The 18,262-nt window shown below is 60.5% G+C and overlaps 6 protein-coding genes across 6 annotated transcripts; all 6 read left to right on the top strand.

Annotated features, from left to right (window-relative positions):
- Positions 1–3,869: 3,869 nt before the first annotated feature.
- Positions 3,870–5,564, top strand: LMXM_08_29_0430 (conserved hypothetical protein; the record flags this gene model as incomplete). Its single annotated transcript, XM_003872471.1, has 1 exon — positions 3,870–5,564. One exon carries the CDS (start codon positions 3,870–3,872, stop codon positions 5,562–5,564), a length of 1,695 nt encoding a protein of 564 aa, XP_003872520.1.
- A 1,161-nt stretch (positions 5,565–6,725) lies between these two features.
- Positions 6,726–7,940, top strand: LMXM_08_29_0420 (conserved hypothetical protein; the record flags this gene model as incomplete). The annotated part of the gene is made up of 1 exon (XM_003872472.1): positions 6,726–7,940. The coding sequence occupies one exon, from the start codon at positions 6,726–6,728 to the stop codon at positions 7,938–7,940; it is 1,215 nt and encodes a 404-aa protein (XP_003872521.1).
- Positions 7,941–8,973: 1,033 nt separating this feature from the next.
- Positions 8,974–10,704, top strand: LMXM_08_29_0410 (conserved hypothetical protein; the record flags this gene model as incomplete). Its single annotated transcript, XM_003872473.1, has 1 exon — positions 8,974–10,704. The coding sequence occupies one exon, from the start codon at positions 8,974–8,976 to the stop codon at positions 10,702–10,704; it is 1,731 nt and encodes a 576-aa protein (XP_003872522.1).
- A 632-nt stretch (positions 10,705–11,336) lies between these two features.
- Positions 11,337–11,837, top strand: LMXM_08_29_0400 (conserved hypothetical protein; the record flags this gene model as incomplete). The annotated part of the gene is made up of 1 exon (XM_003872474.1): positions 11,337–11,837. The coding sequence occupies one exon, from the start codon at positions 11,337–11,339 to the stop codon at positions 11,835–11,837; it is 501 nt and encodes a 166-aa protein (XP_003872523.1).
- An 878-nt stretch (positions 11,838–12,715) lies between these two features.
- On the top strand, positions 12,716–13,498 carry LMXM_08_29_0390 (putative RNA binding protein; the record flags this gene model as incomplete). The annotated part of the gene is made up of 1 exon (XM_003872475.1): positions 12,716–13,498. The coding sequence occupies one exon, from the start codon at positions 12,716–12,718 to the stop codon at positions 13,496–13,498; it is 783 nt and encodes a 260-aa protein (XP_003872524.1).
- Positions 13,499–15,126: 1,628 nt separating this feature from the next.
- LMXM_08_29_0380 (conserved hypothetical protein) lies at positions 15,127–18,021 on the top strand (the record flags this gene model as incomplete). Its single annotated transcript, XM_003872476.1, has 1 exon — positions 15,127–18,021. One exon carries the CDS (start codon positions 15,127–15,129, stop codon positions 18,019–18,021), a length of 2,895 nt encoding a protein of 964 aa, XP_003872525.1.
- Between the last annotated feature and the right edge of the window lie 241 nt (positions 18,022–18,262).

The following is an 18,262-nucleotide window of genomic DNA, read 5'->3' on the forward strand; positions in this document are numbered from 1 at the left end:
AGTCAAGCCAATACAAGGATCGGTGTGGAAGCATGTGGCCGCCTGCTTTCCACTTTTTATATGCCACTGCTGCATTGAGGGTGTGCTGACGCGGAACATGAAGGAGGGGACCGATGAGCTTACCGTGTTCGATTCTGCGCGGTCTGGCATTGTACAAGCCGACATGTGCCGGGGTCTGCAAGCAATGTGGCCGCGCCTTTCTGTTCTCAACGGGATACGAAACACAAAGCAAGTACGCGGTAGCGATGACTGTGGTTCATTCATGGTAACATCGCTTGTCTCCGACGACGACGCCTGTGCAAACGGTGGTGCACCAGCATTTCCGGGCTGCTTTCGCCGTTTCTTCGTCTGGGTGGCGCGGGAGGTGGATGCCTCCAGAACCTTTGAGGGCTGCCATGCAGCCCGAAGTTGTGCCGCGGTACGCAGTGGACTCTCAAGGAGCTTATGGAGGCGCACAATGCAGCCGCCGGCCTACCGTTGTACCTTGGTGCAGGCTGGGTACACCACATCGGTGCCGAATTCATGAGGGGGGGGGGCAGTGTCAAGCGGATCGGAAACGCAAGAGAGGGTCACAGCACACGTGACTGCGAAGCCGCCAGAGGCTACGGAGTGGTGTAGGGGTGTGCACGCGGCTGCAGCTCAGCAGACGACGAAGGCGGGAGAAGCAGGATGACGCCCTGAAAACCGCGGCGACTCAACTGCAAGGCCGCTCACGCGGTTTCCGCAACGCGGCCTGGGCAGTGGCAAACCTCTCTCCATATTCTTTTTCTCTTCAGCTTTCGGCGAAGGATGGGCAGCTTCGTGCGCAGCTATGCAAGTACTACTCCTTGGATTCCAGGCCGGTGCTGGGCCACGCCCCGCTAAACACCCCCCCCTCACGCACCACCATCTTTTACTGATCCGAAAGCAATCTGCTATGCAGCGGACGACGGGAAAGACACAGGCGGCCAGCCAGGTTGTTTTCTCGAGTCTCCTTGCTCACCCGATGCTGGGAGGACCGCCGCCGACGTGCGACGTACACATACACACACGGACCCCATCGAAATGCAGCGCTCATATCCCCCATAGATTAGTACAACTGTAGGGAGGGGAACGAGGTCTGGCCCTTAGCCACACGTCTGCTTACGAGACACATGCAACTCGCAGGGAGGGGAGAGGGAGGGGGGGGGCAGAAAAGTTTTTTCTCTTCTTTTGAATGTGACAGAATACTGAAAAGCGCATGCCCGGCCAGCCCGGGTGCGCCAGCAATGAGTGCGCCTCGCACTCTCTGACTCCTTTTATCGCTTAGCTCATTGCCCAGTCGCACGGAAATAATTTTGTCGTGCGTGTGTAGTATTTGTGCCGTTGCTATTTCGATGTGATCTCGCCGTCTTCCCTGGAGAAAGGGGGGGATGCGCTCTGGATGAGAGAGTGCACTGAGGATGCAGTCGCTGGCATGGTGATGACGGCAGGGCATTGGTAGTGGTAGTGGTGGTGTTGCGCTGGCGAACGTGCATGATTGTGTTGCTTCGGACTAAGTTCATTGTCGCCCCTAACCCTTCTTACCATCGGCTGCTGTGCGTCTGGCTATCCCTGCAGCCGCGTCTTCGGCTTTCTCATGGCTTCCGCTCGTCCCTCTTCTCTTTTTTTGGTGCGCCAGTTTAATTTCCGAGGGATTTTTTCTCGCGACGCCGTCCGGGCGCGTACGCCTGCGCCAGTGTTCTTGCTGTGCTCCTGTGGATGGCGCGATGCCGCCACACGACGCTCCTGTTGCCGATGCGCGCGCTGTCGTTGCTTTGCATGACCGGCACTTCGGATCAGCAAGGACAGTCCCCGCATCTCCTTCTCCGGTGTTGCCGACCTCACCCGCTCATCTTGCGCCACCTCGGGCAGGTATCCTGCCCCCTCTTTCCTTCTGTCATCTTGTCTATGGCAAAATAGGCGGGTTCACACACACATACACACACACACACACACACAGGGCGACCGCATGTATTATGTGTGCCACTTTGCATTGTTTTGGTTCTCTGCTTAAGCCGAATTCCTGCAGCGGGCAGGTGATGAGCAGTGGCAACATGGCATGCAGATGGTGTACCGCCTCCTGCTGAGCTAGCGCTGTGGTACCCTCATCCGTTGCTTGTGCGTGCGATGAGGGCGTCCGTCCCGGTGCCGTGCCCGGTATACTACACGTGATTTGCGGCTTGCTCTGGGGGGGGCGAAGCACACCACATTTCACGCTATGGTTGTGCACGCAATAATGGGATTGTGCATACCTCGCCACGCGCCGCGTGGGCTTCACGCCTGTCGGGTGTCTATGGCTGCCTTCACGCCTTACGCTCTCTCAGGGGGATAAACCTTCAGTTCTCTATGCGTAGGCCCATGTCTCTCCGTGGGCCCCTTCCGCTGGACACACCCTGTCCTGTCGCGGCGTATGCGGGCAGGTCTTCTAGACATGGTCCCCCTTCCCCGATGCAGAAAATGTGTGCACTGGCTGTCTTGCACAGCTGGCATGGTGTATCACATCCACGCAAGGCATTCATCGGTGAACAGAGAACCAGTGATGGACTGGAAAGGCGCAAAGAGATCCACACCAATCAGCCTCCAAAGTGCATGCACTGCGAACTGCTTGGCATCTCCTGGATCTCCGACCGGGCCTGCTGATGCGGTATAGCTGCCGGGAGCATGACGAGAACACCGCGAGTTGCATCATCGGGTCCTCCAGACTCGAATGTGATGAGTCTCCATATTATGGGATGCCACCGCTTGAGGTGACGGTGGGCCAAGCATGGCACACGGGCAGGATGTGCAAGGTCTCAGCGGGCTCTAGCATGTGCCTAGACCACTTCCTGGTACCCCGCTCATCAGGCACCCAACGCCGCTGCCCTTGAGCGCAGGACCCTGGGCCGTGACTCGCTTTATATCAGGTCATGCCGTTCACCCGAGTCTCCGTCCGGTGCCGATCGCGCAGCGCATATCCGAAGAAGGGACGAGGAAGGTCTGAAAAGGCTGCTTCGAAGGATACCTCAATCCCAGGGCAGACGGCTTGTCCTAGACAACGAGAGTTTGACCGAGGTGCAGCAGAGGTAGGCGGGCTGTGGCTATGTATGCACATGTCTGCCAACTGGTTCGCGATCGACTGGGCGCGTTAACCAAAGAGGTCTCTGTAGGACTTCTACATTCATGTAAAACGAGAAGAAGACGCAGTGGAAGGCGCGGAGGAACACCGCCGGGTCGACGGAGCAGGGGTGTGTGTGGGTGGCGCGAGTCCACCCCTTCTCTCTCCGCATAGGCAGACACGCTGCCCATTTTTTATCTCTGTCATTCCTTCGTCTGTCTTCCGTGGCCGTTGCTAGCGCATTCGCCGCCGCCTCAGAAAGGGATGCGCCTGACGTGGGAGGGGAGGGGGGGGGGCTCGGGCCTGCGTCTCCTTGAGTCGCGACGCAGCCAAATATACGAAAAAAATCGAATGGACATTCTTTCCTGTTTTGGCGTCTTCTACAGATGTGTCCCCCGACCTCGCTCTCGCTGGCATTCCACCTGGCTCGCATAGGGGTCTCTTTACTCTTATCGTGTGGCGTGCCTGTGCGCCTCTGTCCCGCTCCCTCCTCATAGCGGCACGTGAGGAATGCAACTGCCGCATTCGTTCATCCACGGTGACGCTCCATCTCGCCCGGAAACGTCGTTATCTCCTCTTTTTCTCACCTTCTAATGGTCTGTCAGCCTCGAACCGCTAGCTGCTTCTTGTGCTGCTGCCGAAGTAGTGACACGCGGAGGCGGTGGCTGAACCTCACATCGGTCAAGCTGATTTTTTTTTTTGCACAGCTTCACACGGAGTGCGGAGAGTCGGAGAACCACCACCCCTTGCGTGTGCTGTGCTTTCCCACCGAACAATGCAACTCAGCCAAAATGTGGCGCGGGCTACGGTGCCCTCGTATTACCACATCCGCACCAATCTTCCGCAGCGCAAGCCACAGAATCAATGGGAGGGCGTATACTACTACAGCGGCATCACGAAGCGCCAACAGCACGTCGTGCTGCTGCAGCGCAAGCGTGAACGAGAAATGTACCTGCGCCAGTACAACCGGCATGTCGCCTTCCTCCGTCGACAGTACGCGGCACATCATGAGAAGCCGCTTGCCTCGTTACCGGAGCGGCTGACGTTGGCCACTAAGCTGGCGAGCTTCGGCATGCACAACGAAGCAGCCACATTTGTGGACGCAATGCATCATGGCAAGGAGCTACGCGCCATGGACTACGTCCACCTGATCAGCTCCCTGCGAGCCAGTGATCTTGGCACCTGCATCCTGCACAGCGAAGCGGCCTGTGACCCTGCCTTGACCTTTAAGCTGCTTGGTGACAACGCAGGCACGGAGCGGGCAACCGAAGCGTACCGGTGGTATGACATGGCCATGTCGGCCCTAGGGCATGGGTGCGCCAGCCTTCGACCTGAGTCGACCCCTGCCGCGTCTCAGCTGACAAACGCGCTCATGCGCACCCTCATGACGTGCGGCTACACGCATGTGAAGGCCATTCCCGACGCCGTATATGATCGTATGGGTGCCCGTGGCATTAGCCCGACGGCATCCACCTACGATCACGTCATCTTGGCGCTGGCGCTGACAGGAAACATCGCAGAGGCCGAAGACGTCTTTCGCTTTGTGCGCCACCGTCACGCAGAGCACGTCACCATTCATGGCTACAACGCTCTGCTGCTCGGCAATCGCGAGGCAAAGCTCTTTGACCGCTGTGATGGCTTGTGGCAGGAACTCGTTGACTGCCGCTGGCCGCGCGCGAACCCACTGACAGCGGAGCTGTACCTCCGCAGCGTGGTGGACCACTCCTACACCCCTACCTCCGAGGGCTTGCAGCGGTTCGGCAGCGTTCATGTGGTGGAAAAGAAGAAGGTGCCAATCGTACTGACGCAGATGGACGAGCTCGGCATCCCGCGCACGCACCTCTCCGGCCCGCTGCGTGACGAGGTGGAGGATGCGCTGCGCAAGTTCTCCATATACCGGAACCGCTTCTATGAATGGGGTCGAGCGGTGAAGCAGTTCGACTTCATCGAGTTCCGCCGCCGCCACGGGTGGATGTACGACCTTCATCTCATGAAGAACACAACCAAGATGCTGCCGCCCATCCGTGACCCGTCGCAGCCGGACAGCACGATGGCCAGCGCCGCCATGGTGGAGCTGCCCGCCTTCTTCACGGAGCGCCACCCGTGGGAGCGCAACGCGCTGGAGTCGGTGCTTTCAGTGACAAAGGAGCGTGAGCGCATGGACGACGTGCGGGCTGGCGACATCTATTACGATGACACCAAGAGCATCCACGAGCGCAGCAGCACGTGGATGAACGAGGTGCCGGAGACGCGGTATGACCAGCTGTACGGAATCAACCACCCGGATGTGTCGAAGATCGGTATCCGCGCGCATCTGGAGGTGGAGTACACAAATCGGAAGGAGGTAATGGAGAAGGACGCGGCACTTGTGCGGAAGTCGATCCGTCGTGGCCGCCGTCTGCGCCACCGGGTCGAGGTGTCGAGAACGCACCGAAACGAAGGCTCCCTCACAGCGAAGGAGGGCAAGTAGGTCGCTGCTGTGCGCTTGTGCGCATGTCTGTATCTGTGAGCTGCACTGGCTTGACGGTGAGTCGCTAGGGAGCAGCTGTAGCAGGTTTTGGGGGGCGTCAATACGTGATGGTGGTGGTGGTGGCCGCGAGGGGGTGGGGGCAGCAGTGAGTTTGTGGGGAAACAGGCGCGCTGTCGCGTTACTCATGCCGTGCCCTCGCCCTTCCTCTCTCCTTTTGTGGTTCTCGCGGATGTACGCGCGGTGGCATGTGGGTGGTGTGCGGGTGCTGACGCGGCGGTTGTTGTCCCGCGAAGACACGCTACTGTTTACACAGGATACTCAAGAATGAACAGAAACGTAGAAGAGGAGATCACGGTGGTTGCGGGTTGGTGTGTGGGTGTGCGTGGTAGAAGCCTTTGTCGCATGCTTGCCAGCTGTCGGATAGCGGTGCGATAGTTGAGAGCGGCGCAGAGTAACCAGAGGGAGAGATGCGGTGTTGGGGGGGGTGGCGGGGGGCCTAGTGAAGCGCACGCAAAACGGAATGGGATGGGGGAGTGGTCGCCACCTGCATCGGTGCAGCATCGGCGCCTTATCGACACTCCTGTTGGTGCGTGTCTGTGATCTCGTTGCTGCGAAGGGTCTCTGCGCAACGACCGACATTGCACCCACATGCCTTGGCACACGCTCGCACACACTCATGACCCTATCTCTCTCTGTCGCTTCTTCCTTTTGCCCTTTTTTTCTCCTCCGTCTGCTGTTTGTGCCCTACTGCATGTCTGTGCTGTCTTTCCTTTGCTTTTTGGTGACCCGCCGTCTGGGTTCAACGTGCGCGTGTGCATGGGTGTGCATAACAACCACCCTGCACTGCCACGCTGCCATGTTTGCTTCCACTCTCTCTCCCCCTCTCACATGTGCCGCCTGCAACGTCATGCTGCAGGGGAGAACACCAACGGGCGCGCACAAGCAAGGAAAGTGCACAAGGGAAGCTTGCACCCGAAGTGAAAGCAAAGTGCTTGCAGTACATTCCGCCGCGTTACCGAGACGCGCCTCTTCAGTGCTGGTGAACAAACGAGGGTAAGCCAAGGTCTACTCACAGGCACGCGCGCGCAAGCAGGAGGAAGACACCCGCGCGCCCCGCACGCACTTTGGTTGGAGAGCCGAGAGAAAGAAAGTAAGGTGAGCATGGGCCGCAACAAACCGCGATCGAAGGCGGTGGATGTTACGAAGAGTCTCCTGCAGCCAACTAGTATCACTGACCACATTGCCGTCCAGATAGCGGCAAACAACGTCATTCAGGTGGCTGAAGATGACCTCAGCCCCACGCAGGGAAGCGAGGCAGCCTTTGCTCTTCGGCGTGAGGGCAAGCTGGATGCCTCCATGAAGCTGTGCCTCAACTGGCGCCAGGGCAACTGCCACAACCATGCCGCGTGTTCCTTTGCCCACGTCATTCCGTACTTCGCCGTGAGCAGCGACGGCAGTGGTACCCCGGGAACACCGGGTAAGCCGGCCGGCTTCAACGCCGACGGTGGCGGGGGCTTCACCTACAGCAGCGCCGCTGCGGGCAGCGAGGCAGGCGGGCGCGGCGGTAACGCTGGCTCCAGCTCGTTGTGGCCGCCGAGAGTGTCATCACCTTTGTACCCCGCCACAACCTTGGGCCAGCGTGGAGAGGAAGACAAGACTCTGCCAGCAGCGGCATCAGCGCAATTTTCTGCTGCCGCCGCCGCTTCTGTGAAACCGGAGATGGCGGAGTCGACTGATACGACAGAGGTGGGGTTAATGACGCCGTCGTCGAACGCTTCGGCACCACCGCTGACGTTAGTGTCAGCTGATGGGCTGCGCTCCATCCTTGTGTCGCTTACCGCCGCCTTGACGAACAAGGCGGCCTTGAGCGCTATTAGTGACCCCGCCGAACCCACTGATGCGGATGACGACGTCGACTTCACTCAACCGCACGCTGCGTGGCTTCGAGAGATTGCTGAGCGCGCGGAAGATGGGGAAAGGGCGACGTTGACCGATGTTGCCTACTCTTGGCAACAGCCCCTGAAAGCGTCGATGGCGGAGTTCGTTGAGGTAGCCGGCAAGAGTCTACTAGGTGAGCCCCTGTGGCAGGGCTGTAGTGCTGTGGACCTCTACCACTCACTCGCCGACCGCGCCACTGCGGCTGCTGCAACCTCTGTGCGTCGGTGCCGGGAGGCCGCACAGTCGCAGGCACAGGAGGAGGCAGCTGGCCACGTCGCGGCTGCCGACCCTCGTGCGTTCTCCACCGCACCGACGACGGCTGATGCCGGCGCTGTTGGTGCTAGGACAGCGCCTCTCACCCTTGTAGACTTGCTGTTGGATGAGGTGGGGAGTGCGGATGCGGAAGACGACAGCGCACCGGCACTGCCCCTCTTCTAACATCTCGTGCGGGGGTTCTCCAACAAAGACGGACGTGGTGCATGAGGAAGAAGAAGAAACGGAAAGAATAAGGTAACTCACGCAGAGGCACCCTTGTGGTGTCCTCGCATGACGTGCGCGCACACAACACGGGGAACTGTGATTTAGGTGCTGCGCAAGTGTCTGTGTCGGTGTGCCTGTTACATGCCCTCCGCCTGTGCGGATGCCGGTCGTGATGAGGTGCGCTGACGCGTCGGACGCTGAGTGGGAGGGGACCGTAGTCGCTACTTTTCGGACCGATGTCAAGACCGAGCTCCTCGGGCCTTGGGTGCAGTGACGGAGTAGCGACGGCGTCGACTGCGGTCGGACGATTTCCGAGTGCGCGTCCGCGTGGTGTTTTGATGATGTCAGTGCGCGTTTGCTTGTAAGCTGGAGGTGGCCGTAGGAGCTTCGCAGTCGGCATAGTACGCGGAACAGTCTAACTTGTCACGTCGGATATTGCAGTGCACGGTCTCTGTCTCTCCATCTGCTGCCACCCTCCCTCGATGGAGGCGTGGCACTCTCTCTCCCTCTGACTTTCTCGTGCTCTTTGACGCTGCTTAGAGGCCAGCTGCCCTTTGCCTATCTGGATGCTTCTCGAGCAGGATGTGGGCGCGTGTCGAAGAGGGTCGGGTGTGGGGGGGGGAGCAGGAGTACGCGCACGCGCGCACGGCGGTATGGGATGTGAGTGCATGATGATGTGCAGGCACTCAACATCACGCCGACGCCTGCCTGTATGTGTGGACATACTGTTCAGCTCACTACCGGTCTGCATGGTGTTGCTGACCCCTGCTCTGCTGCATGCACACGCTGTCTTTCTACCTCATCTCCCCCACCGCCCCTTCCTTCTCCTTGCGAGCAGTGCACCACACCAACTCTGATATTTGCTGGTTTGTGGAGTCCGCGGAGGACAGCGAGCGACAGTCCATCAGCTATTCCCTGCGCACCGTACAATCCTTCACCACCATACTCAGATACACGCGTACACCGAGAGACGACAGTGGCGTCACAGGCGATGCTGTCGCTTCTCATCGATGAATGCGGCGCCGACGCGTCGGAACTCCCGCAGCTGGTGCGACTGAATGAGCTGATTCGCGCGGAGGAAGAAGGGACTGGCGGCGGTTCCATAGCGGCGCACACCCCAGTCGCGACTCCGGGACCACCCTCTCCACCTCTGGCCTCTCCGACCCTCGCACCCGCCGAGGTCATCCGCACTGAGAAGCAAGCAGCGGGGTCCGACACCCTGTCCGTGCCGACATCCGCCAAGGACAACACAGTGCTCGGTTTTCTGCTACACCACTGCGCCGGCCTGGAAGAGCAGGCGCAGTGCACGGCGCTAAAGCAGCTACATGGATTGCTTCTCGCGGAGACGCGCGAGGAAGGCGCTGACGAGTCCGCCAATGGGAACTTTTCCCCGCTCAGGGCCAAGCCACCAACAGCGGCACCCGCTTATGCTGCCAACGCTGTTGCGGCTGACGCAACCAAGCCATCACACAAACACGACCATCCGACGCTCTCAGACGTCAGTGCTATGCATCAGAACTGGATGGGCGCTACCACCGCCGTACCTTCGCCGGCACTGCCGGGGACAGCACCTCCGCCTCCGCTGAGCATCCCGGTGCCAATTTTGCCAGGTGCTGGCGAATGGAAGGGGACCACTTACTTCCGTGCGGAGACGGCTGCTTCGCTCCAACCGTCGACCCAGCCCATGCTGAGACACGCGGTATCTGCAGCTTCCGCCATCGGTGCTGCTTCCGTGAGGGTTGACGGGAATGCGATGAGTGACGGGGCCGATGCATTGCGGCCCCACCCGCCCCTTCAGCCCTCGGCAAGAAAGGGGCTGCCGCCGAGCGACGACGACAAGCAGGCCGAAAACAAGCAGACGGCAGCCACCGTTTTGTTTCCTTCCCACGCTTCCCCCACCGAAGAGACATGTGCCGCACAGGCAGCCGACGAGGCGCCTGCTGCAGGTGAAGACGGGCGCGCCGAATTGAAGGCTACTACCTCCCTGCGACCGCGCCATACTCCGCACATGCCCTCCTATGCTGGCCGCATGCCGTGCCCGGTCAACGAGGCGCTTGCCGCGCGCAACAGTGCAACTGCTCGGCTGCTCGCAGGAGGTGGAATGGCCCGTGCGGCATCTGAAACGCCGCCGGCGTCGCGCCCCATGTCTGAGTTTGCGAAGCGCTTCGTGGCGGGGCTCTACGAAAGGGGGGGCACACCGTGCGTTGAGGCACTGTCGTCGCCCATACCCCAGCAGCACCAGCACCACACGCAGCATCCAACTCAGATGCTCGCCGCCGGGAGCGGCGTGGGAGCCGTCTGTGGTCGTCGTGCCTCGTCGGAGAGATCACTTCTTCGAGCGCCTTTGGCGGACATGTGGCGGTCACGGCAGACAGTCGACGCTTGTCGCGTCCCGCCGGCACAGGAACGAGTACCTCTGCTTGCACGGAAGGTGGCGACACGGCCAATGCTCCGTGCACCCACGCCGCTTCAGCATGACCGCCAGCATAGAGGAACTGGCTCGGAGCCGCTGCGCCCTCATCGCGCTCTCCCATACCACCCGGCGGCCGGGTCGCCTACGGTGCTGCCTTGTGCCCGCCCTTTGCGCCGACACTCCTCCTTTTCACACAGCGCTGAGGGCAGCTGTGGCACAGCTGCTGTCGATTCTCTCTCAGACCTGATTGTAGTTGGCGTGCGCATCCATCTGCCCTTTCTCGTTCCTAAGCGCCCGCGCCACGCCTGAAGGCGTGGTGCTTATTGCAGAACAAGGGGAGGAAGGAAGGGAATGGGACAGCCAGCAGAGCCCTACGACGCCGGTGCCGCCTATTTTTTTTCCGCCCTCCTCTCCGTACACCGCCCCCGCTGCACTGTGTAGCGGTTTGTTCCCTCTCTCTTGCTTGCGTGCTCGTGCATTAGATGGGCCGTCTCGCGTGCATTGCGAGGCGCCACTGCAACACCCGCTAAAGAAGACGAAGCGGCATCAACAACAACAAAATGACGCGGGCTCGGTTCCCCGGTCAGAGCACTCGGCGTGCAGTCGCCTTTGGCGTGTGTGGAGAACCGTGCGCACAATACACGGAGGAAAAAGGGGGGCATGGTGTGAATCCTCCATCGCTCTGTGCTGGGGTAGGGGCTCAGCTGCTACACACACACACACGCACCTCCCTCCACCGTCTCTCTCTCTTACCGCACCGCGCCTGACTTTGCCCTTCTTCTCTTTTTTATTATCATTGTTGACTGTTCTTGTGTGTGCCGCTGTGGTGAGAATGCCGCGCACACAGACATCGGGTAACGTGAACAGGCCGTGTACCACCGCAGGATACATACGCACATCGACACACACACACACACACACACACAGTCACAAGCATACAGATGGAGGAGAGCTACGTCGAGGGCAACCTCGGCCCCGTCTTCAACAACGCGGAGCCACTGTCCCTTCCTATTGTAGCGCGTATTCTTCACGAGAAGCGCATCGGCGCCGAGGAGACAGACAAGATCAAAGGCGTGTTAATTCAGTCCTGCTGTGAGGCGGTCGATATCCTACAGGAGGACTGCGCGCCGGAGAGCATGGTGAACAGCCTGCACGTGAAACGGCTGCGACTGCGCGCCGGTGGCGGCGGCGTTGCCAACGCGCACTTGACGGGGCTCCAGATCGACGAGAACGGCTACGCAGTGCTGCCGCTTGAGGGCACTGCACAGTCCGCCGCTGCCCCATCATCTGGGTCTCGCACAGAGCGCATGAAGCCCTTCGAGATTATTGCTCTCACGACGCTTCGACCGACCACGACGAGGGAGGCGGTGGAGTTGATCCCATCGTTGTACCGCTTCGAGGATGCGGAGCTGGACGACATACTAGGCTTGTTGTCTTACTAACTGCTGCCGTCACGCCGGGCCGCGACTCCCTCATGCTTGGCGCGCAAGCACTTCGGCACAGCGTGGAGTCTTGTGTTTGTGTGTGTCGTGGATGTGCAGGGGTGCGTGCGCGTGCGCGTGCGCTGCGGCGCCGTGCAGAAGAGACGTGTGTCGTTATGCCGTTTTTTTTGCTCAGGAGGGGGAGGGGCGGTGCGCACGCTATCCTTGATGGTGGCCCCACACCACACCTCCCTGCACTACCACCTCTCTCTATCTCGCTCTGGTGCGCATAACGGTTCCGCTAAACAGCGCCGTGAGCGGCAGAACAAGAGAGTGGGATCGATGTTGTGCGTTCGCTCAGTCACTTGTATCGCGCCCCACAGGCTGCTCTTGCTGCAGGTGCCACTGTGCGTAGAGAACACAGCTGAGGTCGAGTGGAGCACATACCTACGCAAAGAAACACTCGAAGGCCCGCTCACTGGGCGGGCCCTTTCAGATGGAAGATGTTGCAGTGTGGCCTCTGGGGAACGTCCGCGGAGTGCCATGTGAAGAGTCTTTGTTATTCATGTTGTTGTATGCGCCCTGCACCATGCGAGGGACATGGCTGCACACAACGTAGGCGCGAATGCATGCCGGTCTGTGAGGGGTGTTACCCGGAGCGCTCCTCACGTTCCCACTGTACACCCTCTCTTGCCCCTCTCTTCGTCGTTCTCTGCCTCTGGGGTGACTAATGCCATTTGAAACCATTCGCTTTCTCGCCACCCCACCCCCGCCACATATGCGCGTCGCATGACCACGCGAGTGCGACGTAGTCATGCACACGCGAGCGAAGTAAAAGTTTTCGGCCTCACACTCTCTCTGGCTCCGCGTCTGAGAACCATTCCCTCCCGCATTCCACCATGGCCACGTACAAACGCGAGGATCTGCGGCGTGTAAGCTTTACCAACCTCGACGAGCACTGTGATGAGGGCATCATGTACGAGCTGTGTCTGCAGTTCGGGCGCATTCAGAACATTAGTTGGCCGACCGAGGTGAATATTAACGGCATGCCGCAGCGCGCCTCGCGCTGCTATGTCGACTTCGAGAACGCCGAAGACGCCAAGTACTGCTTCGAGGCTCTCTACCGAGCGCGCGTGAAGCTGTTTAATAAGGAGCTGCGCGTCTTTCACGCCAGCAACGAGGTGGTGCAGGGTGGTGCAGCGGGCCCACAGAGAAGCGGGGCGGCGGTGATTGGCCTGCACGAGGTGGGTGCCAAGGTGGTGGTACGCAACATTGATTACAGCGTCACGGAGTTCGACGTGACGCGCTTCTTCGAGAGCTTTGGCCAGTTCGCTGCCCCGCCCCGCATGCTGCGCGACTCCGTCGGCAATTTTCGCGGCGTTGTCATTCTTTCGTACAAGACGTTTGAGGCGAGCGACCGCGTAATTCGAGACATGGACCAGAAGATGTTCCGTGACCGCGTCATTTCCGTGCACTACGCACAGATGGAGGACGGCAGCGGGCGGTTGCACGGAACCAAGGAGGAGCGCGCGAACGCCACCCTCATACGAGAGGAGGAACGGCGCTACCGTGAGATGGTGGCGAAGGAGATGGCGGAGGTGCGACAGGAGCGGCAGCAAAGTCGCGTGCAGGATGCGTCATGGGCGGAGAAGGTGAACGTGTACAGCCGCCCGCGTCGCTGAAAGCGGGAGAGCACGCCCTTTGTGACGAAGGCATGTGTGTGTGTGTTCAGGCACTGCACCTGTGATTGGTGCGCACACGGGGAGGGGTCTCGTGAGGGCTGAGGCGTGCCGTCTCCTTGCCCGCCGCCCATGCTTTCGCTTGGACCTCTCCCGCTACTATCCAGTTCGCCACCAAGAAGGCCCTTACATCATGCAACAAGTAACCCGCTCTGAGAGCCTCCCCTCGTCAGGGTCTTGAGTAAGGGAGGAGTGGCTGCACTATGAGGCGGCCATCCCCTCACCCATGCCCAGCAAATGAGCCCCGACGGCAGCACGTCCGTTTCTCGTCGTTTGACAATTTTCCCGTCCCCCTTGATGGAGGGGTAGGTGGGAAGGAGGACGCCTCCGTGCGCGGTATCGCAGGACCCAGTGCACCCTCCCGCTCTCTCTGTGGGGAGGCCGGGCAGCCCCTACTCTACCCCGCCTCCTCACCCCTGCCCATGCCGAACCACGTGTGGTGGTGACAGGGCCAGGCACCCACGACACGGTGGGAGGGTGGGGTGGGGGGGGGACAGAGCGATGGATCGCTGCTGATGTTGGCGGCCAGGTCCTGCATGGGGTGGAGTCGGAGCGCCCCGCGACCGTGAAGCGGTCTGTGCCGCCCACATGGTCGGCAGAGTGCCCGCGTGACTCGAGCGTGTGGCCCACGCCGGTGGCGACCGGCATACGGGGTGGGTAGAGTTTTGAAGCGCAGGGGCCATGCTCGCCGACGACCGGGTGGGCACATTGCTGTACCGGCGTGTGTCTACGGCTGCTCTGCACTGCGCGATGGGCCCTGGGGCAGGCCAGGTGGTGGGGGAATTGAATTCCTGTTCTCCCGCAGAGAGAATGGACACGTCGATAAAGATGCGCACTTCTGCGCGCTAATGCGAGGCATTGCATGTGCGCCACGATGCCTCCCGTGGGCGTTCGCTTTTTCCACTACTCTCCTCTACCTCAACACGCCTTGCATTTCTCTCTCTTCCTTCTACCGATTACGTTGTCCGTGCCGTGTTCGCGTAACTGACAATACCGGTTTTACGTTTTGCCTCGTTCTGCTCCTGCTGCGGCCGCGCCATATCAGGTGCGCGGCTGAGTCGCAGCTGCTGGCAGCGTGGCAGCGGATCATCATTTCCCATCTTTTTCTTTGTTAGTATCTTACTGACGCATCTCATCGAAGTTTCGCGCCATTCGTGAGCGTATATCTGAGCGTGTTACGGTCCTTTGCTCCCTCCCTCTCTCCGTGGACTCGACCCAGTGCTGTGGAGCTGTCTCCTCGTCGTTTCCTTTTTTTCTTGTGCAGCGGTGCGCTTGCCAACTGGTTGCTGATCCTATCCGTTCACAGGCGCGCTGAAACACCGGCATACATACTCGCAGGGCCGTAGACGCGTATATATATATATATATCCAAAGATATACATTTACTATAGATAAGTGAACGTTATATATGCACTGCTAGATAGATCCCCGAGTTGAACCAGCACAAGCGTATTGAAGGCACGCTGCCACAAGCGTGTCGCATAACCTACCCGCTCCACCTCCCCTCTTTTTTCTCTCTGTACGACATGCACGCACGTAGCAAAGCACACGAATCTTGTGCATTGCGCGTTATGCAACGTCACACGGCCACGGTGACGGTGACGCCTCAGCGCGAGCTGGAGGATCGCCTTCAGCGCGCATTGCATGAGAACAGCATATTGAAGCTTCAGAAGAATGAGCTGGAGGAGAAGCTCAAGAAGGTGCAGACGCAGTTTCGCCGCCTTGCCGCGGACTGGCGTCGGGCGCAGGAGAGTGGCGCAGTGGTACCCCCCGACTCGGCGTCATCGCCGTGCTCGGCGGCACTACCCGTACGACCCCACTCAGCGGCCGAGGCAGTGATTCGAGGCTCGCCAGCGGCCCCGTCATTAAGGCGACTACTGCCTCCGTTGAACCCGAATCAGCCTGCTCACGTGTCTGCCGGCACGTCCTCGGAGACAGCGAAGCACTTTAAGAAGGAAGGCAGTTCGCCGAACTTCACGACTGCCGCTCCGGGTGTGAGCGAGGCTGAGCTGGCGGCCTGCAAAGCAGCGCTCGCGCATGCGCAGCTGGAGCTCCAGCAGGTGCGCGCGGCTGCCCTGGCCGCTGCCAAGGCACGAACTACTGCACTCGCTGCCTCGAGCAACGCAACCATCAGGTCAGCTGACGCCTCCGCAGCCACCTTGGCAGCGGCAAAGCAGGAGGCAGCACAGCTCCGCTCCCAGCTTCAGCAGGTACGCGAGGAGCTCAACGCCGCCCTACTCGGCCAGCAGCAGCTGCAGGTGCAGTCCAGCCAAGCCGTGCAGGGGCTGCAGCAGCAGCTGGAGGCGCACTACCGCGCCTCTATCGGCACTCTCGCTCGTGAGAAACAGGAGCTGAGTGTGAAGGTTCGACTCATGGAGGCAGAGAGACAGGCAACAAACACAGTGGAGGCGGGTGGTCCAGACCCAATGGAAATGGTGACCCTACACGGGGAGGTGCACCGCAAGGCGAGCGAGGCCACTCTCCTGAACAGTCGCCTCCAGTATGCGCAAGGACAGGTCGAGACGCTAAAGGGTGAGTGCAACCGGCTCATCGAGGAACTCAAGGAGGCGCACACAGCCCATGCTGACACAAAGAGGGCTTTGTTCACGGTGGAGCACGAGGCAGCGTCGCTGCGAACGCGATGCGGGTCGATGGACGAGTTGGAGCTGGCGCTGCAGCGCAAAACGGCGGAGTGCACGAATATCGAACAGGAGCTGCTGAAGCTCGTTGGCTCGCTGCAGACGTGCCAGCGTGAGACGGAGACGGCAGTCCGCTCTGAGTTTGGCAGTCGTCTCACTGAGGTTCAGGAGATGCGCGACACGGCGGAGCGAGAGCGACGGGAGGTGGAGCGAAAACTGCTTAACTGCCAGCACGACCTTGCGGAGCTGCGTCGTCGGTTGGAGAGCACGCAGGAGGACCTCCAGCTCTACCGCGGTCAGGTAGCGAAGCTAGAGAAGGAGAAGAGTGTTATGTCGGCGCAGATTGCGTTCGCGGGGCACACAGCCACGGCGGCCGCCGCAGCGGGAGCCGACCTCACCGACGACGACGTCCACCGCGCCCTGGCAGTGGCGGCAATCAAGAAGAGGGGATCACGGATACCGAAGCGGGAGGTGGATATGGGTGGTGCTGGTGGTGCTACTACTGATGGAGGCGCCACTGCCACGTCTCAGGGTGCTGCGGACGCCGCCGGTGCGACCCCGGCGAAGGAAGCGAGAGAAGCGCTCGATCTTTTCGAGGCCCTGTCGTGGGACGGCGACTGGGAGCAGGGCCAGATGCGCGAGGCTCTGGCCACCGCCGCGATGGATCTGGAACTGGCCGAGACGCGCTGTCAACAGATGGCTGAGCAGGTGGAGCAGTCTCGCGAGATGCTGCGCAAGGTGAGCGATGAGCGGGATATACTGCTCGAGGAGAGCATTGCTCTTCGTGGTCGCGTGGCGCATGTGCAGACCATTTTCGCCAAACAGCAGCTGCAGGCGTATCGGGCAGCCGCCACAGCGAGCGGACTCGACGCCGAGGGACTGATTACCTTTTCTATTCGCGGGCTGCAGAGCCAGGAGGCGGCCATGTGCCGTTCCTTGGGCATTGCCAATCTGAAAGCCCCTGTCTCATTCTTTTTCACGCTGGAGGGGCTGGCGGACTACGAGGCGATGGTGGGGCCGACGCTGCGCGCTCTCGATGACGTTGTGGACGTGCGCTTCCAATACGAAGGTCTCGCAAAGGACGCTGTCACGCTGGCGGCCATCGAGCAGACGACCTTCTGCTTTCAGTTGCACTGTGCCGCCGGCGAGACGAGCCGGCTGGTCGCCATGGCAGAGCTGCCTGGAGCGTCACTGCTGAATGCACGCGAGGTCCCGGTGGAAGACACACTGAACCTCATCGACGGCGAGGGGCAGAAGGTGGGGAGCATCCTGGTCGAGTTCTGCTGCGCTCGTCTTGTGCTGCCCATCCTTCTAGGCGCCCCTCTCTCCGACCCACGTGCCGGGGCGACCTCCTTCACTCTGTCTGCGCAAGAGATCAAAGGGGCGATGGTGGCGCTGCGCACCGTGTGCTATCTGCGCATTCAAGTGTTCCGCGCCGAGGGCCTCGGCGGCTCCGCAGAGGCCGGCACCGCGCCTCAGCCATACGTCTTCTACACAGCCTCGTCGCCTCTAGGGGCCCTCAACTGCGTGCGGGACACTGTCGTGCACCCCTCTAGCCGCGCCTTTACGACAGACCCTGTGTTTGATGCGATGCCAGTGGATCATCGTGTCATTGTCGATCCGGCGCTGATTCGGTTTGTGGCGTTTGGTGTCGTCAGCTTCGTCCTATTTGATGAGCGCGCTACCAATGTGCAATCGAACCTCGGCGTGGTGGAGGTGGCGCTGCGACCGCTGCTAAACTCGCCGCATGCGACTATTCGAGTCACGGAGAAACTGCATCCGCAGGGCACGCTGAGCGTTGGGCTGTCGTGGGTGTCCGGCGTGTGACGTAGCCGCATCTGTGAGTGCGCGTACGCGAGCGGCAGAGTGTGTGTGTCACGCTCGGATGAGCATCACCCATGGTGGCGCGCGTCGTGTTCAGGCGTGGCGAGTGCCGCTTTTCGCTTTCCATGGCTTTACCGTCTTTTTCCTTTTTCCATATGCCTCTCTGCCATGTGTTGGGGGGTGAGGGGGCCGCATCGCATGCTGTGTCTTTAGAGCGTGTCACGTGTGTGGACACGAGCACAAG

Source organism: Leishmania mexicana, chromosome 8 (assembly GCF_000234665.1).
Source record: "Leishmania mexicana MHOM/GT/2001/U1103 complete genome, chromosome 8".
NCBI lineage: Eukaryota > Euglenozoa > Kinetoplastea > Trypanosomatida > Trypanosomatidae > Leishmania > Leishmania mexicana.